The sequence below is a fragment of the Bos indicus x Bos taurus genome, chromosome 19 (genome assembly GCF_003369695.1).
Source record: "Bos indicus x Bos taurus breed Angus x Brahman F1 hybrid chromosome 19, Bos_hybrid_MaternalHap_v2.0, whole genome shotgun sequence".
Classification (NCBI taxonomy): domain Eukaryota; kingdom Metazoa; phylum Chordata; class Mammalia; order Artiodactyla; family Bovidae; genus Bos; species Bos indicus x Bos taurus.
This window is the reverse complement of record NC_040094.1, coordinates 29,718,851-29,738,161: the sequence shown is the minus strand read 5'-3', so window position 1 is coordinate 29,738,161 and position 19,311 is coordinate 29,718,851. Positions and strand designations below refer to the sequence as shown.

Genomic DNA, 19,311 nt, shown 5'->3' with positions numbered 1-19,311 from the left:
ATTTGTGGAATAGCAGTAAGAAAATTGCAGTTGTGCAGAATTTTCCAAAATGCCGGAGCTGACTTGAGCAGGAAAGCATGCATTGACTGCCCTAGCCAAAGGAGGGACAAAGGAGGGGAGAGGAAACATCAGTTCAAAGAATGTTTGCCTGGGAAATAAATGCCGGTCAGAAAAACTGACATTTGTGATTCTGTTTTGCGTTTACAAATGGCGCTCTTCTTGGGAAAGTAAACCCATGATTGAAAAAGAAAGCGGATGTGTAATGCATGAAAATGCCTTTGTAAATACATGTCAGGTCTCATTTCTTTGGCTTTTGAAGCAATTGGAGGCTTTTTCAACTCTGGAAATTTGTTAAAAAAAAAAGTAGGCAGGATAAATGTTTGTCTTCTGTGATGTATGTTCATACCATACCCAAGTTCAAAGTTCTTAACGAGATAACTGCTTCGGGGTCTCTTCATCTCCAGGTGCTGGCAACGTTAATTGATGGAGACAAACCTGAGCTTAAAAGTAAAGGAGTTTACATTGCATTCAGAGAAACAGAGAACTTGAAAGGAGGGCTTCTAGAAAGAAGTCACCATGCTCCACTGACTGGAGGCACAAGTAGTGTAATCAGCGTTCAATAGCGTTAAGAATGAATGCGGAAACGGGCTAGTCCCCTCCTCCCTCCAAATCCTGGGGGTTTCGCAGCTCAAACTCAGTCCCCCAGTTGGCTTTGTACAGGAAGGGCAGATATGGTAAGATTGTGCATTTCTAAGGAACATATGTTTGGAATTAATCAAACCACATTTGCCCTAGCTGAAGCTGGAGTTCAGGAAAACGTGGACAACCCTGGTGAGATCTGAATTCAGGAGGAGAGGTCATGGGGCCCGTGCTAAAACCCACGTCGGAGAAAGCTCATCCCGGCCACCAGGGCACCTGAAGCCCCAGAGCAGATGTGAACCCAATCTGGCCTCAGACGGCCAACCCCCAGGCCAAAGGGAAGCGACCTTCTTCAGCTAACGGGGAGGGAATGAAAGTGAGAGAGAGCCCGCGAAACACCGACCAGAGAAAAACCAGGTGGGGAGGTGAGCCCATCTGGCTAATTGGTCACAGGCTGTAAATCCACCCCCCACCCCCCGCTGCACCCTCCGCGAGCATCTTTCTTTTAAGCCACATCTGCTGTGGCTCCTGAGAAGGACCTAGGTCTTCAGAGGAGAGGCAGAAGGACATTTGCAGGGGTGGATGCCCCTCAGTTTTGGGGGGCTTTGCGGTTGGTTTGTTTGTTTTCCAGCATTTATTTGTTTGGCAGCATCGGATCTTAGTTGTGGCTCACGGGATCTCTGTCGCGGGGCTGAGACTTAATTGCCCCGCGGCGTGCAGGATCTTAGTTCCCTGACCAGGGACCAACCTGTCCCTTACCCTCACCCTTCTTATGTGGCTAAGAAGTCACATATGCTGAAATCAGAAGGGTTTTTCCTCTTCCTCTCTCAGGTACCAAGGAAGCTTTTCCAAGCCTATTTCATTGCCTCCTTCAGCCCTGCTTTAAAACGACAAGCTTGTCTGGCATTTTAAGTAGATGAAGAATCTCTCCATTAAACTGAAGTGGCGGGCAGGGTGGCAGGAATGAGATACATCCATCCTTCAGAAGTGTTTTGTCATTAAATCCTCACACCCACCCAGTGTGACAGACACTATCATTATCCCCACTTACAAGCTGGAACAATTAGGAAATTCATTGAGTTCTTGACCACTTGTGTGCTCCTCTGTAAGTGTGTTATGCTTCAGCAAAATTTACGTTTAAGAAAATGAGGCCATTTCAGCCCCAAGAAGTGAAGTAGTGGGCCCCCCAAGGTCACCTAACTGGTATTAACCCTGATGTGAGGGTTCGGCCGTCACCTCCGTGTCACTGTAGAGTCCACGCCACACATTTCATGGTAAATAGTTCACATAAGTACCTGTATTTGCAAGCTCTTACACAGCTAATCCTTCATTTTGTCACTTCTTCATTATCTAAGAAATGTCTCTTCTTTCAAGGGGTTCAGAGTCTAGTAGGGGCAGACAGACTTTTTTTTTTTAAGTCAATAATGTGTTATAGGGTTCTAAGATATAATCTCTTTATGGAAGGGGCGCGTCAAGGAGGAAGTGGCCAGGGTAGAAGAGAATGACCTCACGGAAGAGGTTACTTGGAGTGTTGAAAGATAAATAAGAGGGTCAGGGGGTAGCGAGGTCAAGGCTCCCATGGTCGGTCTGCTTGGGCCGCCATAACAAAGGGCTGCAGACCGACTGGCTTTAGGCAACAAGAATGTATTGTCTCGTGGTTCTGGAGAAAGGAGGTCCAAGGTCACGGTGCCAGCAGAGGTGGCCTCTGGGGAGACCTGTCTCCTGGAGTTGCATATGGCTGCCTTCTTTGCTGTGACCTCACATGGCCTGTCCTCTGTGAGTACACAGAGAGAGAGAGAGAGCGAAGTCGTCTTCTAAGGACATCAGTTCAGTTCACTTCAGTCCCTCAGTTGTGTCCAACTCTTTGCAATCCTATGGACTGCAGCACACCAGGCTTCCCTGTCCTTCCTATGTCTAAGGACCTATCAGATTAGGTCCCCACCTATGTATGACCTCACTTAACCTTCCAGTTGGTTGGTTGTTGTTCAGTCACTCAGTCATGTCCGACCCCATGGACTGTAGCACGCCAGGCTTTCCTGTCCATCACCAACTCCCAGAGTTTGCTCAAACTCAAGTCCATTGAGTTGATGATGCCATCCAACCATCTCATCCTCTGTCGTCCCCTTCTCCTCCTGCCTTCAGTCTTTCCCAGCATCAGGGTCTTTTCCGATGAGTTGGCTTTTTACATCAGGTGGACAAAGTACTGGAGCTTCAGCTTCAGCATGAGTCCTTCCAATGAATATCCAGGGTTGATTTCCTTTAAGACTGACTGGTTTGATCTCCTTGCAGTCTGAGGGACTCTTGAGAGTCAAGTTTGGTTCCACTGTCTGTCGGATTATTTTCATCTGCCTTGAAAATAGTCTCCAGGCAGTTGACTTGCCAGCCAGGTAGAAGGCCCATGCTTAGGGAGAGGGTCAGCGGCCATGACCTTTGAATACCTAGCGATGTCTGAGGACTTAGCACAGTAGCTGAGGAGCATATTCTGAAAAAAGAGCCCAAGGATGGCCAGCTCAGAAGGAAAGTCTGCCCTTTTCAAACCAGCCTGCGGTAGTTAGGCGAGATGATGTTACAAGCCCTGGTCAGCTGAAGCCAGCAGTGAGAGCTGCGCTCCCAAGGGGCTCAGTGCGCAAGTGAAAAAGGGGGAGTTCTCTTTCAGGGGGCAGTGAAAGGAGGAAACCTCATCCTACAGGCCTCACTGGAGCTCAGTCTTTTGCAGGTAGCTCGCGAAACCTCTGAGTGCTTTTTTTCCTCTTTATTTTGTCTGCCATATGATTATTTTCTGAAATCTGTGTCTTGTTATGAAAGAGACAAGTGGAATAAACAGATTCTATTTTTGTCCAGAGCCGTGGCTCCGCCAGGCATTCCAAGTCTGAACCAGGAGGAGCCCTTTGGGTCCTGCGCGCCTGTTAGTCTCTCTCCGGCCACACGGTGGCGACACATCTAAGCCACAGGGGTGGGTCTCAAAGTCCACGAACAGGGAAGTCCCGGCGCCCTGCACCAAGGTTGGGAGTGTGTGTCACTGACTTTCTCTTGCCCTCGTAAGAGGCAGGTTCAGTGTCCACTTACTTGTCATGTTTTTCCTTTGACCACGAAGAGGAGTTGTTCAGTGGACGGTGGGCAGCATCCATGCCCCTCTGGCCTGGTCCTCCTGATTCACACTGCTTCTGCCCGCAGCTCTAAGTCCCGTTCCCAGATTCGAGTTCTGGTCCGCTTAGCTGCATCCTGCCTGCACTCCGGAACACACAGACATGTGAGGAGAACAGCCCTGCTTCCCCTTAGTTCAACTAAGGCAAGGCTGGAGGATTGCAGTGAGAACTACTGCTTGGAAATAGCAGCAGAATATACACAACAGGTTAAATTAGATGGATAAGTTCACAGAGATTGGCTTGCAGACCAAGACTTGGGGATAAAATAGCAAAACAGTGAGCAGTGAAGACCAGCTGGCAAGGCTTGTGGACCATCCAAAGCCACCTCAGGATCCCAGGATCTTGTAGGGCAAACTTAAAGATAGCCCAGCTTCTGTCCCAGGGTAGATTTTATTTATAATTTGTAACCTCTGTGTCATGAAAATGTGGAGTAGCTTACTATAAGACAGGGTGCGCATCTGTGTAAAGTCTCAAAGCTGCTAAAGGAAGAAATTTAAATCGAATTTACAAGAATGTACGTAGAATTTATCAAACCAATAAACTGAGACCACACTGAAAGTGAAAGTTGCTCCGTCGTGTCTGACTCTTTGTGACCCCATGGACTCTACACAGTCCATGGAATTGTCCAGGCCAGGATACTGGAGTGGGTAGCCATTCCCTTCTCCATCTTCCCAACCCAGGGATCGAACTCAGGTCTCCCGCATTGCAAGCAGAGCCTCGCCAGCTGAGCCACCAGGGAAGCCCACGTTGGAGCCTTAAATTTAGCACCAAGACTAGAATCCAGGGAAACATAACACAGCAAGGGAGACAGGATATGTGACACAAGACACCATCTAATAGGAAAGAAACAAACTTTTTCCCAAGAAAGGCAATCTTGCTCCTGGTACCAAATATTTATCACTGTAACTGGAGCATATAATTCAACAGTGATTTTATAGAGCTCACAGCTCTTCTATTTGTTTGATAGCAATATGTGTTTGGGTTGATACTCCATTTAGATCTGACGAAATCCCTGTCTTCCCGGAATTTGTCTCCACACCCACCATGCTGTGTAACATCCCCTTCTTATTTATTTATTTGGCTGCGTCAGTGGGATTAGTTGTGGCACGTGGGATCTTGGTTGCGGTGCCGGGACTCCCTAGCTGTGGCTCACAGGCTCCAGAGTGGGAGGACTCAGCAGGTGGGATCTTAGTCCCCTTAGACCAGGGATCAAACCACGACCTCTGCATTGCAAGTCTTGCACCTCCCAGGAAGGCTTAGCACAGCCTGACAAGAAGGGTATGTTTTCTGGACTGTTCCCCACCTCTCCTTTCCCAAATGGGAGCTTTTGGTGGCATGGTCAAGGTGTTGATCTACAAGTGTATATATGTTGGGCATATGGGAGGTGATTAATTACGAATCGTAATATAGAGAACCATGTGTGGCCTGGATTGAGAAGATGGCCATCCACCGGAAATCCAGGACTTAACGGAGCGGAGCTTCCATGACCGTTCCTCATGATGCGAGGTTTCTCTGCCTTTGGGGAGGAGGTGAATGCAGTTTGGTTTGCACCTGGGAGAGCTGTATTAGGATGTGTGTGTTGTTAGGTTATTGCAGTTTTACACGGGTGTGTGGATCTGTGTGCCTAGACACACGTAGGCTCGCTGGCAGCCCAGGGGAGGCTGTCATGGGCCTGTGCTTCTCTTCTCTGGAGCCCAATACTGTGTTTATTCCATGTGGTCCCTGTTCTGGCCACACCTGCCCTCGCTTCCTGTGCCAAGCCATAGCGGTAGGCATTTAACCCGGACCCCAGTCTGGTGATGAGTCAGAATGACACCTAAGCATGGTTTACAAAGATAGTGGTCCAGGGTGCCTTTCCCAACAGAAAAGGGAGGCCAGCCATTACCTGCCCTGCTAGCCCTCCCACTCCAAAGGGAAGTCCCCTCTCTCCGCTGTTTCTTCTATTTTGCTCCTTGTTTCTAAATAATGTGTTTGTACTAATACTACTCGATTGGATTGCAGTTCTGGGTGTTGTCTGTGAACTTCCTGCTGTGGAAGACGTTGCACTTACACTTTTCCTCTGTGCCACCAACAGCATTAAATCACAGTTGTCAGTTAAATCACTACTCAGCATTTTCATCTCAGCTGTATTAAATATTTTTTTGGTGGTGATGCCAGGGAGCAAACTCAGAATGTATTAATGTTTTTAGCTGAACCATGTAGCTTACTATAATCAGATTTCCTTTCTTACACACTGTTTCATTCTTCCTAAACTTACTGTTATTTTTTCCTCCTTTGCTATTCATAATGCTTGCCCTAAATTACTTCAGCGCTGAGAAATCCCTATGGATATGGTGAAAAGCACATCAAATGACCTGTCTTTTTAATGTTTTCCTTGGGGCTCAGCCCTTTTGTAGCTGAAGAATATCTTTATGCTGCTCCTTGCAGTTGAGCAATTGACCACATCTACAGAACTTTAGGTTGCAGGCAGTTTGTGACTGGAATGTTGTAGGCGTTTTTCATTGTCTATCTTTCCTTGTTGATTCTTGAGCCAGGTTGACCACTGCACTTGGTCACGTGCCCTGTTTTCTCTCAAGAACTTCCCTTTGGCCTGAGTCATCTAGATTTCAGTGGAAGCCTTCCAGTCCAGTCTCCCCTGTACAGCACTGTTGTGTTGGGTACTCGGCCGACCCTTCAGTCTGGAATTCATGCCTTCACTTCTGGGCATTTTTCATTATATTAAAGTCTTGATAATTACCCCCTTGGTTTTTTTCTTTTTTCTTTCCTTCTGGTACATTCATTAGATGGAAAATGGGCTTTCTTATTTCCTTATTATCAGGTTGGTCAAGAAGTTTGTTAGCATTTTTCATAAACTATGAAAACCCAAATGAATTTTTACACCAACTCAGTATTTTCTCTCCTCTTTTTCCTGTCTTTGCTTTTTGTTCATCTTGGGAATGTTTCTTCAAAACTTTCTCCTGAAATTTCTTTTTTGCTGCTGTTTTTTAAACTCTCAAGTTTTCCGATTTCTTAAATGTTACTACTGTGTCCTAGTGTTACAGATACAAAGCATTTTATACTTCCGAGCATATTAATGATTGTTTCTTTGCTGTTTTCTTCTGTTCTTTGCATTGTATCTTTTTACTGAATTCTTTTTTCTGTTTTTTTTTGGGGAGGAGTATGTTTGGAGTCTCATTTTTCTCTTTGGTCAGGTATCTAGTGATTCTTGTCTACCCATTAATATTTAAGAATGAAGCACTAAAGAGACATCTGAAAGTTTTATATGCGTGGATGGGGCGTGTAGAGTTATCGGTCTCACAAGAGATTATCAGACAGGGAGCGGGGTCCCCACATGCTGGCGTCTGTAGGTCTTTTCTCGTTGGTTAGTCCCTTTCTGCTGAGAAGGGGCCCTGTGGTCTCCTGCCTGGTGAATAGAGGCTTAGCTGTTAGTGTCGGGGAGCCTAATATTGGGGAGGCCGCATGCTCTTACCTCCCATGTGAAAATGTGTATTTATCTTCTGCTTTCAGCCTCTCAACTCCTCCCTTCCTCCTCCTGCACCTGTCGCCTCATGCTCAGAATCCTCATCCTCTCGTCCCATTCCTCCACTGGCCCTCTTTCCCAAGAGGATAGTGCAGAGGTTGGTTATGCAGGGTGATGGAGGGATGTGAGGTAGAGTGGGTCCTCACGTAATCTTTGACCAGCCCCGCTGTTTTTGGCTCTGTCTTCAGGAGTACCTGGTACTACCATCCCTAGCCTTGAGAGGGATCCAGCCCCATAGCCAACGTCCTCTTCCCACCCCCATCCCTACTCACTTATTTGTTTCAGCATCTCCTCTCAGTCCTTCATCACTTGCCCGTGTGCTTTCCGTCATCCAGCACCGTGTTGATACATCTGATTGGATGTCATTTTCTCCCTTATTATTTTGGATCACGGGTTCATGCCATTTCTCCCCTTAGAGATGGGGTCCTGGGGCAGGGCAGAGGTAACTGTGAGTTTGGCCGTGTTTAACGGAACCAGCCCATTGCATACCTTGTACCCTCCAGTCTTCATTGCAGTCCCTGCTGTAGGTAGAAGTACTCCCTTACCGCAGATAAGGAACCAGGAGTCCCCTGCCCCCACCCAGAGGCAAGGCCCTTTGTCAGGGTCACTAGCTAATCAGTCACAGAGCCAAGGCTTGGGCCCAGGTGTGTCTCTAAAACTCACACTCTTCCAGCCACATCACACTTCTGATTCTCCAGGGCTGCTCACGGATCCCTTCTTAGCACACTGCACTATATCCATCAGGACCACATACCACAGGCAGTCCCAAGGGGCCATGTCGTTCAGCTCACGGGCCTTTTTTCCCCCTTCTTCCCTTTGTTTCCTGAAGCAATTATTTCTCTATTTCATTTAAAGACCTGGCCTCTGCAGCTGCTGCGGACAGCTTAGCGTTGTCTCAAGGTTGAAGAACAAGAACCAAGCCGTGAGCTTACGAGCCATCAAACTTGAAAGATGTATTGAGGTGAAATACCACTGCAAAGCCTCCCCACCAAACCTTTTCTTTTTTTCCCCTTAAGTGCCTTTTTTCTTTCCAAAATGAAAAAAGAACCATTTGTACTATACATGCATAATAAAATCCCTCCAGCTCACACACATAAAAATGTTCGGTTCTGGCGCTGCTCAAGACAAGATTTTTTTGGTAACTGCCCACCCCACCCCAACACAGCAGACAGTATAGTCTTCCGAAGCCAAAATAATTGCGTGTCTTACAGCAATACTTTGAGTCAAAGATCAGCGTATGTGTGTGGGCTGAAACACGTGCCTTTCCTTCTCCCCTCCAGAGAAGAATCCTGTCAAATAACATTGTTTTCATACCGAATATTTAAGTTGCAAATGTGAGCCATGTGGGCAGGGGTTTGAAATCAAGACAGCTAAACTGTGAGGTGCTTATGGAGTTCAGCATTTGCAAGAAACATAGTCTGACTTCACGGGGAAGCATGTAAGGGGCGTTTTTCATCCTCTGTATGATCTCGCTTTATTTTTTCCCTTCTTCCTAGCCTTCCCAAGTCCGGTATTTCCCTTGGCATTCTCCAAGAGGTCCGTATAGTTATTGGCAAATGTGAAGCGCAGTGATGCGAGGCTTCCAGAAGTGTGTTGCAGCTTTTTCAGCACTGAGCAAATCAGTCACTTTTGAAGGGAAAATGTGAAGGTATTGTTTGTGTTTAAAGTGTTTGTTTTTCTAAGCACAAGTGCCTTAGCAACTGTACGTGAAGACAGGTTTATTTGAGCAGAATTTGTAGTAAACAGGGTGTGTGGTTATGACCCAGCGATGGTACACCGAAGTGTCTCATTTGCGATTTGCAGGCATGCTATAACCAGGCCGTGGCCTTTCCCAGAGACAGTTTGCCGCTCCGTGTGTTTCCCAAAGGTGATTCTTGCTTCAGAGGACCAGACGTCCACCCATAGGTGTTCTAGATCTGCCCCATATAGGGTCAGGCCCTATGGCCCACAGTGCTTTGGACTGAGCCCTGGCCTCCTGGAGGCAGGCCTTTCAGAAACAGCCCATCCAGTGTAGATCCAGGAAGCAGTTGGGCCTGGGAAGACCAAGGTGTCCCCGATTCCCCCCTTTGGATTATGACTTTATTTTTTCTTGGCCATACCACATGGCCTGTGGGATCTCAGTTCCCTGACCAGGGATCAAACTGGCACCCCCTGCACTGGAAGCTCAGAGTCTTAACCACTGGACTGCCAGGCAAGTCCCCTGGATCATGACTTCAGTTTTTCCTGATTCTGTTGTTTTAAGTCAAGTTTGGCTGCTTATCAGCAATCAAAGAGATGTTTCTTACAACCCAGATGTCACCTGAGGCACTCATTAAAAATGCAGATTCCCCAGGGGCTTCCCTGGTGGCTGAATGGTAAAGAATCTACCTGCCAATGCAGGAGACACACATTCAATCCCTGATCCAGGAAGATCCCACATGCCTAGGGGCAACTAAGCCCATGCGTCACAGCTATGGAGCCCGGGAGCTGCAACTGCTGAAGCCCACGTGCCCTAGAGCCCATGCTCCGCAACAAGAGAAGCCATGGCTGTGAGAAGCCCGTGCACCACAACGAAGAGTAGCCCCCGCTTGCGACAACTAGAGAAAGATTGTGCTTCAACAAAAGACCTAGCACAGCCAAAACAAAAAGGTAAAGAAAATTATTTTTTACAATGCAGATTCCCGAGTCCAGCCCCAGGCTTTACTGAAGCTGGCTCTCCGGATCCTGAGGCCTGGAAATCAACCTTTCCCTCCTAGCTCCAATGACTTCCCCGCGGGTCCGGCCCCAGTCCCTGCCCCCTCCCCCCCCCCACCCCGTGCTTAGGCAAATCATATTATCCAGGACCATATGTTTTTCTTGTTGATAAGGATCACATGATGCTATTATTAAAAATACAGATTCTTGGGCCACATCCCAGAACCACTGAATCAGGATTGCAGGGGTGGAGGGGAAGGGTGACTGAGAAGCAAGGAGCGTGGAACCTAGTATTCCAGAAAACTTCAGATCCTAAGGTTGCCTGCTGGAAACCATCAGAGGGAAGAAACCAAGCCCCATTCGTGCCTGTGAAAGACTTTGCATATATTAATAAAAACGTAAAACCAGTGCGGGGGATTCCCTGGAGGTCCAGTGGTTAGGACTTGACACTTGCAGTGTCAAGGTCCAGGTTCAATCCCTGATTGGGGAACTAAGATTCTGCAAGCCACACAGCTCAGCAAAAAAAAAAAAAAGGTGAATGACGGAGAATAACCCAGGGAACCAGGGTCTTTGGGCCCCTGACAAATCACATCAGAACTTCTCAGAAGTTACTTTTACCTGTTTCATTCCTAACAACTTTTGAAGCTTTCTAATTCTGCTAAGTTGAAGTCAGAATATAAAATCGGTCCTTATTCTGCCGGTTAAAAAATTAGTGCTGGTGGTTTAGTCACTAATTCGTGTCCAACACTTGCGACCCATGGATTGTAGCCTGCCAGGCTCCTCACTCCATGGTATTTCCCAGGCAAAAATACTGGTGTGGACAGCCATTTCCTATTCTAGGGGATCTTCCCAACCCAGGGATCAAACCTGGGTTTCCCGCATTGCAAGCGGATTTTTTTACCTACCGAGTGAGCCACCAGGGAAGCCCTAATTAAAAAGTTAGAGACTCTTATTAAAAAGTTAAAGGCAACTTTAAATTTATTTTCTTTTCACTAATTATTTCCAAAAGTACATTTCATTTGCCTTGATTCATCAAAAGCAAGTGTTGGTTTTTATGCTTTTGAAGGAAAAAAAATTTTAACACCCATCATTTCTTGTATCATTTGAAGTTTTCGACTCCATCTATATGTAAACCGTGAGCTTCTGAGATCCCAAAACCGTGTACTGTTTGTCCCTGTGGCACCTGTGTGCAGATTGATGCCTTGTGTGTTAAATGACTGCTCCATGGAGGAGAGAAATATATTTTCTTTTACTCACTAAGTTGATTTTCTTTAACTAATACTATCACAGTTAAGCTTAACCTCTGTTTCTTTGGTGAGGCCTCTGACATGTGGTTGATTATTGGCTTATTAATTTGAAGATTTATGGGCGGGAAAATGCTGATTTTTCTTTTTCTTTTTTTTTTTAAATGTAAAACTGAGAGACAAAACATACAATTGTACATACCTGAAAAAGAGATGTCCAGATCCCCTATATCCTGCTGGGGAAATTTCATTGCATAAATGGGTTACTATTCGTTGATGGAAAAATTAAGTTAACTGGAATCCCCAATTCACCAATCGTGCCAGTTAACTGAGGTATTAGTGTCCTGGGTAAGCTCTTAGAGCTATTAAATTAAATGGTCATGACATGAAACCTCAGAAAAGTCTCATTGTGTCTAGAAAGATTGTGTACAGGTGTTGCTAGCCTGCTTTAGAATAAGAAAAGGCTTCAGTATTCTCAAAAATCATTTCCTCTCCTGAGGAAATGCACCATAGTAAAAAAAAAAAAAAAAAAGCCTTCCCCAGTGCAGTAATTGCTGGCTTTCTGCTTCAAAAGAAAAAAAATCCTTGAATATTATTCAAGTTACAGTTTCCATCAGGCTTTTCTGAATAGATAATACTTTGGTGTTTGATTAATAAATTCCAGAAAATGAACTGGAATCCCTACAGACAGAAGTTGTGGGAAACATCTAGTTGCTTAAGAACATTGTTTTTTATTTCAAAAGATGCTTACAGTTTAAGCTCAGGAAGTAAAAAGGGTATCTTCCATCTATTGGAAAAGCTCTACATTCGAGTACTTTTCTCAAATTTGTACTCTGACCCTATGAAATGAAAACCCTGAGAATTCTGTTTGAAACACAAAACGTTGACTGTTGATCAAAAGGAAAAAGCCTCCTTCATTTAACGAAAGACATTTCTAATTATCTACAGCTTCTTGTCAGAGTAAAACATATTATTTGATGGTGGAGGGTTCAGAAGTTACTACAGGCAGTCCTGAGGGCTCCACAAAATACTTTCTCTCAAATTCTGATAGTCTGGAGTCACATTCCATTTAGGGGGTCTGTCACCGTGAAGCCCCCTTTTTCCTATACCTGTCTGATTTCCTGGACTGCCTTATCCTCCAGCATCCCTAGCAAGGTTCTACAATAAACATCTAAGCTCTCTTGCTTCCACCTGTGTTGATGGGTGTCTTAGACATCCAGTAGGTACATACGGTTCTTCATTTGGTTAAAGGAAGACAGATTCATCCCCGTAAAGCCACTGTCTCATTTCACACATTTGAATTTGCAGATTCAACTCTTGGCTCTCAGAAAGGCCTGTTTCCTCTTAGAATCCCTCTTTCAGCTGGGTAGGCTGCCACAGGTGAGCCAGGGAAGCTCAACTCTGCTTCTTTTGCCCAGAGAGTTTGACCAGAGGCGTGTGGAATAGAGGAGACAGCCAGCTTTCCTCTGGCTGACCTTTCGCCACTCTCGGATCAACAGCTCAGTCTAAGGATCAGGGTACACGGGGGATCGTTATAAGTTAAGAAAACAGACACCTGGAGACACTGTTTCATTAATGAAAAAGGATGGCTTCCAATTACGTGCCTTTCCATTGAAACTTTCTTACCAGACTGTAAAACACCGTCATGTTTGGAGGAATACAAGGAGTGAATGCACGTAGCCTAGGATGTCAAAGAGGAGGGATTCTGGTAAGAAAATATCATCAGGGACCAACCAAAATATTATCACATGTACAAGAACGTAAAGTGAGTATCTGGGAGTCTTGGGAGAGAGGAGAGGAGAGAATGGGGAGGCGGTGTGGGGCTTAGCTTCTGAGAGGAGCACGGAGCACAGGCAGGAGACCCCAAGGGCCTTGCAGGGCGGGGTCTCTATCAGCCGTCTGCTAGACCAGTACCCGAGCCCCTTACCACTCTGACAACTGCTCCAACAAGCCATGCCTGCTTCACACTTGGGATCCTTAAAGTAGATTGTTGGCTGCCTCCAAACCCCCCACCAAAATAGGAAATTTTCCTCAATGGCTGGCTAGCCCAACAGACAAGTTTTATATAATCCCAGTGGAAGAAAAGCAAATACCAGGCTGTCAAAACTTGCTCGAAATAAAACCCAAAATGTCCAGAGTCAGGCTTGTGATCTTCTCCAGCCCCGCGCTTCTTTCTCTATTTGCTGATTTGATGAGCAAGACCACCAAGCACTCAGTTTTTCCAGCCAAATCCTCAGGAGTCATTTCTGGCTTTCCCCTTGTGCTTGGCCCAGTCCCTGTGGATCCTGCTTCCTGAGTGGCTCTGGAAAAGCCTCACAGGTTTCCTCCAGGTGCCTGCCATCTTCTGGGTCCCTCCTGGCATCTCCTGACCCTGTTCCCTGTCTCCCTTCCAACCCACCCTCCTCACAGAAGCCAGGGCATGCTTTGGGAAAATGTGAATTTGCTTTTAGCAACCATTTTCCTCTTTGCCACCATTTCTCTCTGCAGAAACCTGTCAGACAGGGTCTGCTTGGTGACAACACTCAAGGCCCTCTGTAACCTGCTCTCCTCCTTATTCCCTGCACACACATGTGCACACATGCATGCACACACATGTACACACAAGCACACATGTGCACGGGTATGTGGACATAAGTGTGTGCATGCATACACACATGCACACACACACAGCTCTGTGGCAGCAAAGGTCCAGTGGTGAGTGTTTGTGTCTCCACACTGATTGTCTTAGATGTTTTTCGTTTTATTCACCTCTCTAGGCCCTGGTTTCCTTATCTGCAAAATATAGGGATCTCCCTGGCAGATTCACAGTAATTTAGCAGATTCCTGAACCCCCGTTGCTGCTTTTATTGTAGCTGAGTTAAATGTTTCTGCTGATTTGGAGAGAAGGGACTTGTGCCCAGTGTGGGATCTTCCCATCCAGGCATATGAGTCTGGCTGTCTTTTTCTTCAGACTTATTCTTGAATGTCCCTTCAGTATTATGGCATTTTCAAACTATCAATCCTGCCCATTTTTATTAAGTTCTTTGTTCTCTGTTTATTAGCTTAGTTATGAGTCAGATTTTTTCATTGTGTTTTCTGATGGCTTGTGACCAGTTCATTAAGAAAGGGTTTGTAGCATTCTGTTTGTTAACCACCCTCTTTGCTGCTGCTAAGTTGCTTCAGTCATGTCCGACTCTGTGCGACCCCACAGACGGCAGCCCATCAGGCCCTGCCGTCCCTCGGATTCTCCAGGCAAGAACACTGGAGTGGGTTGCCATTTCCTTCTCCAATGCATGAAAGTGAAAAGTGAAAGTGAAGTCGCTCAATTGTGTCCGACTCTTCGCAACCCCATGGACTGCAGCCTACCAGGCTCCTCTGTCCATGGGATTCTCCAGGCAAGAGTACTGGAGTGGGGTGCCATTAACCACCCTCTTTACTTCAGTTTATATAGGTTTTCTGTTGACTGTTCAGTTATTTGCAACTTAGATGTTCTCATTTTCTGCAAGCAATAATTGTCTCCTTTAGTTCTCTAAGAGAAGCCAAGGACTAGATGTGGTTAGGCTTTGAATTCACAGTTAAGAGGAGGGTTGACTTGAGCAGCAGAGGGCGACTGTTGACGCCTGGTGGTCCTGGAGCAGGAAGGCAGAGTTGTCCACAGTAGTTCATCTGAAACCAGGCGACTGGCAGTGGAAGCGGAGAGGGTGGTTTGGAAGGTGTGTTGTCGGTATTCATAGGACTTCCTATACCTCTGTACAGTCTTCAGTTCAGTCGCTCAGTCGTGTCCGACTCTGCGACCCCATGGACTGCAGCACGCCAGGCTTCCCTGTCCATCACCAACTCCCGGAGCTTACTCAAACTCCTGTTGATAGAGTCGGTGTTGCCATCCAACCATACATCTGTACAGTCTTAATGTTACTGCAAAGTTTTGACCATGACTGTTGAAATTGGTGAAACCCAGGTTCATATCCAAGGCCCAACACAAAAGAGCTTTGAAACCTTAGGTAAATTGCTTCACATCTCTGAGCTTCGGGTTCTCTCACCGACATCATCATTGTCACAATCATGCTGTCGGTTTGCAGGGTTGTTATGGGGCTTCGAGTTGATGTACAGAAGACGGTGAGCAGAGTGCCCAGCACATGGTACACTCTCAGCTTCTCTCGTGACTAAATCCTAACTTCTAGGTCGCCAGGAGGAGGCGCTCCATCAAAGCAGCTCTGATCATAGCCCCTTGTTTGGCTCCTTCGCACTTACCCGTGATTTGTGATTGTCGTATTGTGTGGTAATTGGGATCTCTCTCTTATTGGCATGGAAGTTCCTTGGGGCGAGGGGTCACGTCCATCTTGACTGTTGTAGTCCCAGCCTCTGACGTCATACCCGGCACAGAGTCAGTTAGTGATGGATGGAGGATGCGTGGCTTCTCCTCTCGGCCCAGCTTAGACCCCATCCGGACCCATGTACATCCTGCCCTCAGTGACCTTCCCCAGCTCTCATCTCCCGCCCTTCCTTCTCTCCTGGCTCCACCCTGTGCTCCAGAAAGCTCCATGATTTCTCATTGGAGACACGTGGTTGGTTAGGGCCATTCTCCAGAGTGACAAGGACATTAACTGGAAAAGAGTTTGCTCTTCATTCACCTTCAGTCATGAAGACACTGGTCCTGATAATACTTGCAAACCCTGAGAATCTGGATTTGAAAAGGGGGTGGATGTTAAAAGGTGACTGACAAAAACCAGTTTTGTTCATGTCTTAGTTATCTCGCTGATGGCCTAAAAAGTCTGATTCCGCAAGTGACAGAAAGCCTCCCCGCCATCTTGCTGATGACTCAGAATGTTGAAACTAGAAATGTATTCCTTCCGTCCAACTCTGTCGTTTAAGTGCATATATCCGTATCACGAGACACATGGTAATTAAACCTTTGTTCTTTGGGAGATCTTTTGGGCTTCCCTGGTGGCTCAGATGGTAAAGCGTCTGCCTGCAGTGCTGGAGACCTGGGTTCGATCCCTGGGTCGGGAAGATCCCCTGGAGAAGGAAATGGCAACCCATTCCAGTACTCTTGCCTGGAAAATCCCATGGACAGAGAAGCCTGGTAGACGACAGTCTGTGGGGTCACAAAGTCGATTACAACAGAGTGACTTCACTTTCTTTCTTTCTTTGGTTGGAAACAAAACTAGAATCACTCACATTATCACAGTAATAAGCTCAGGCGGGTTTATCCTAAGGACCTGGTTACTGTTGTTAGGGAATACGGCGGACCTGGGGAGCACAGCGGACCTGGGGAGCCTGCATTGCTCCCAATTCCCTGGTTTAGCTCCAGAACAAAGAACCTGTTTGTGCAACTCAGCCTCATGTGCTGGGCTGAGATGGGCCAGGTGGGCTGGCTGACCTCTCTGTGTGCCCCTGTCACCATGGCTTGATGGGCAGCATCATGGGGTATAAATGGCCACTGCCTTGGGCCACCCTCCACCAGAGCCTTGGTCTAAACAGATCCCACTGGAAGGGGCTATTGAAACACCAGGAAACATGCCTGGTAAATGCTTAAGAAGAAGAAAAGGCAATGTTTGTCATGCACTTACTGTGTTACAGATTCTGTTTCCGGGGCATTTTGTACAGTACTCTTATCCTCATGTACAGTATTCTTATCCTTATGTCTTGGTGAGACCAAGACAGGTTAAATAGCTTGCCCATAGTCACACAGACGGGAAGTCGAGTGGCCAGAATTTGAACCCAAGCAGTGTGGCTCTAGAGCCTTCCATGTCACTGAGACCATGGGTAAAGACAAGGAGAGGGGGCACATAAACAGGGAAGGGTGGGGAGGGCAGAGCAACCAGGGAGAGGACCCGAGAGGAGGGAGATGGTGAGCACTGGTGGGCCCCAGTGTCGTGGGGCCGCTACTGGGGAGTGACGGGGGAGGGGTTCAGCCCGGGGGGTCAATGCTGAGGGAAGAGGCCCCTGCGATGCTTGTGGGTAAGAGTGGCCTATAGTGAGGAGGACACCCCTGGGGTCTGGGTCAGCCACTCAGCCCTTATACACTAGAGTAAGAGCAGGTCTGGTCATCAGCAGCTGAAGAAGTGAACCACTGACTGTAGTAGTAAAGTGATGAAAATTTGGGTGGTTTCTGACCCAGGGACCTTGAAAATAAATTGTTGTGCTTTAGAGGGACTTTGTTTAAACAATGTGGATCTTACCCATAAATGTGTTTGCTTTCCCTTTGGGCACTTACTGGTAGAAGTGACGAACAAAAATCAAGCTGGTGTCAGAACCCTTCTAGAACGTTGGTCAGGACCTTCACTACCACCCTGTCCAGCAAACGGGTGACATGTCTGAACAGGAACGCGTGTCTGTCCTATAACAAAACCCAGTTAGGCTGAAAAGCAAAATGGGAGAGTGGCGAGTGACATCCATTGGCAAGTTGGACAATTTTAATGAAAAAAGTTACTCGCCTGCCCGATTTTCTGGTACCAGAGTCTCACGTGCAGTCACTCACAGTCATTTCCCCAGAAACAAGGTGAGACTGTGGTGATGGACATATGGGCTGTGAGTCAGTTGCTCTGATCTTCCATCTGATACCTGAATTCAGCCTGGACAGAAGAACAGCATCTCATATCCGGAAAACTGCTCAAGGGGACCACTTGGAGCCAATGGCAGAGGCTGCCCCAGGACCCACAGGCCTGGAGCCGTTGCCTTGAGGTCCAGGCCCGGTAACCCCTGCCGGCTCCGGGGCAAGGATGACCCTCCGAGGTTTCCAGAGTGAGATGCGGCCTGAGCGGGGGCCTCGCCAGAGCAGAGGCCTCAGGCCAGTAACTCAGCTAGCCAACAGCCTGTGCCGGCCTCCGCATTTGTTTAAATAAACCTTGAAATTGCCAGCAAGCTCTTAAGCCAGAGTCTGTCTCTGTGAGGAAAAGTCAGACTGTGTACACCTGCCTAGCACCACGCAGCGTGACCCAGGAGGAGTTCCGGTCTCTCCCGCCACCCCTCCAGGAGCAGCGGCATCCTCAGAGAGACCCCTGGCTGTGTGTGGCCTGGCGTGGTCCTCGCTGGTGGGGAGAAGGGGCACCCTGAGGGTGGCCACCAGAGTCAGCACCCAGTGCCCAGGCCGCCTTTGTCACACTGCCTGCCCGGGCCCAGCCCCGCCGCCACATCAGGCTTGCACACACACACCCCCACCACCACACTCACACACATTGGAGCCTGTAGAGGGGTTGCTGGTTAGCAGAGACTGGAGCTCGGGGGTGTGGGAAGGAGACTGCTCCCTCTCCGTTCCAAGATGACCTTTTTTAGACCCAGAAGGGGAAACTGGGCTCCAGTTGCCTTTATCTGAGGCACTCGGAGTGCTTCCCACGTATCTCGTTTATCCTCACGACACCCCTGAGAGGTACGTTTGTTTGAGATTTCTACACAGTTATGATTATGCCTATAGACTGGAGTTCCTGACTCTGCGTCATTCTAAACCCAGAGTCTCATCTCATCTCACTTTTCCTAACACAGCTAAACCCTTCAGGGAATGAAACGTCTCCGGCCTTAGCCTAGCCAAAGGGGGATTTCCACCCCCCCGCCCTTTCCTTCTTTTTTCTGTTGTTGTTAAGTTTGATTTATTACTTTGCCTTCTAGCCAGGCTCGATGGATGGTCAGAATATTATAAATAATGTGGATTGAAAAGATTGTGCTGAAATGTTTATTGCATTCTTAGAAAGAGAACAGGAGATGGCGTGGAGAGCGTGGCCGTGGGGAAGGAGGGGCGTGGGGGGTGGGGGAGGCAAGTCTCGCCCCGAGGCCATGTCGGTGAGTCCATAAAAGACAGCACTCGGAAAGGAAGGCTCATATATTGCAGCCCCACAATCAAGAATGCAGGAGTGTTCCAGCGGGTGTAAAGAATATACTTCAAGAATGCCAGGACCATAAGGAACTAATCATTAGCCATCCCCCTCTCGTTTCCCCACCCACAGTGCTCGAAGGAGACGGCTAAAGGAGTGGCTGCCATGCTTTATGACCAGCTCCCCAGCATCCTGGCTTTGGGGCACCCTCTGGGATGGGGCAACTGTGTGTGTGTGTGTGTGTGTACGTGTGTGTGAGCAAGTGCCTCCTTTGACTCAGCACCCAGTGCTTTAGCATCATG

The 19,311-nt window shown here is 47.5% G+C and overlaps 1 protein-coding gene across 7 annotated transcripts in view; it reads left to right on the top strand.

Annotated features, from left to right (window-relative positions):
- STX8 (syntaxin 8) overlaps window positions 1-19,311 on the top strand; it is a 208,645-nt gene that overhangs the window by 169,666 nt on the left and 19,668 nt on the right. For 5 of the 7 annotated variants that reach the window (XM_027518815.1, XM_027518820.1, XM_027518823.1 and 2 more), the window contains one exon: window positions 8,161-8,405. The exons of the other annotated variants lie outside the window; for them this stretch is intronic. In XM_027518815.1, coding sequence (XP_027374616.1) covers window positions 8,161-8,320 — 160 coding nt within the window. In that variant the 3' untranslated portion in view covers window positions 8,321-8,405. Of the gene's footprint in view, window positions 1-8,160; window positions 8,406-19,311 lie in introns of those variants that run through there. 7 annotated transcript variants of the gene reach the window in all.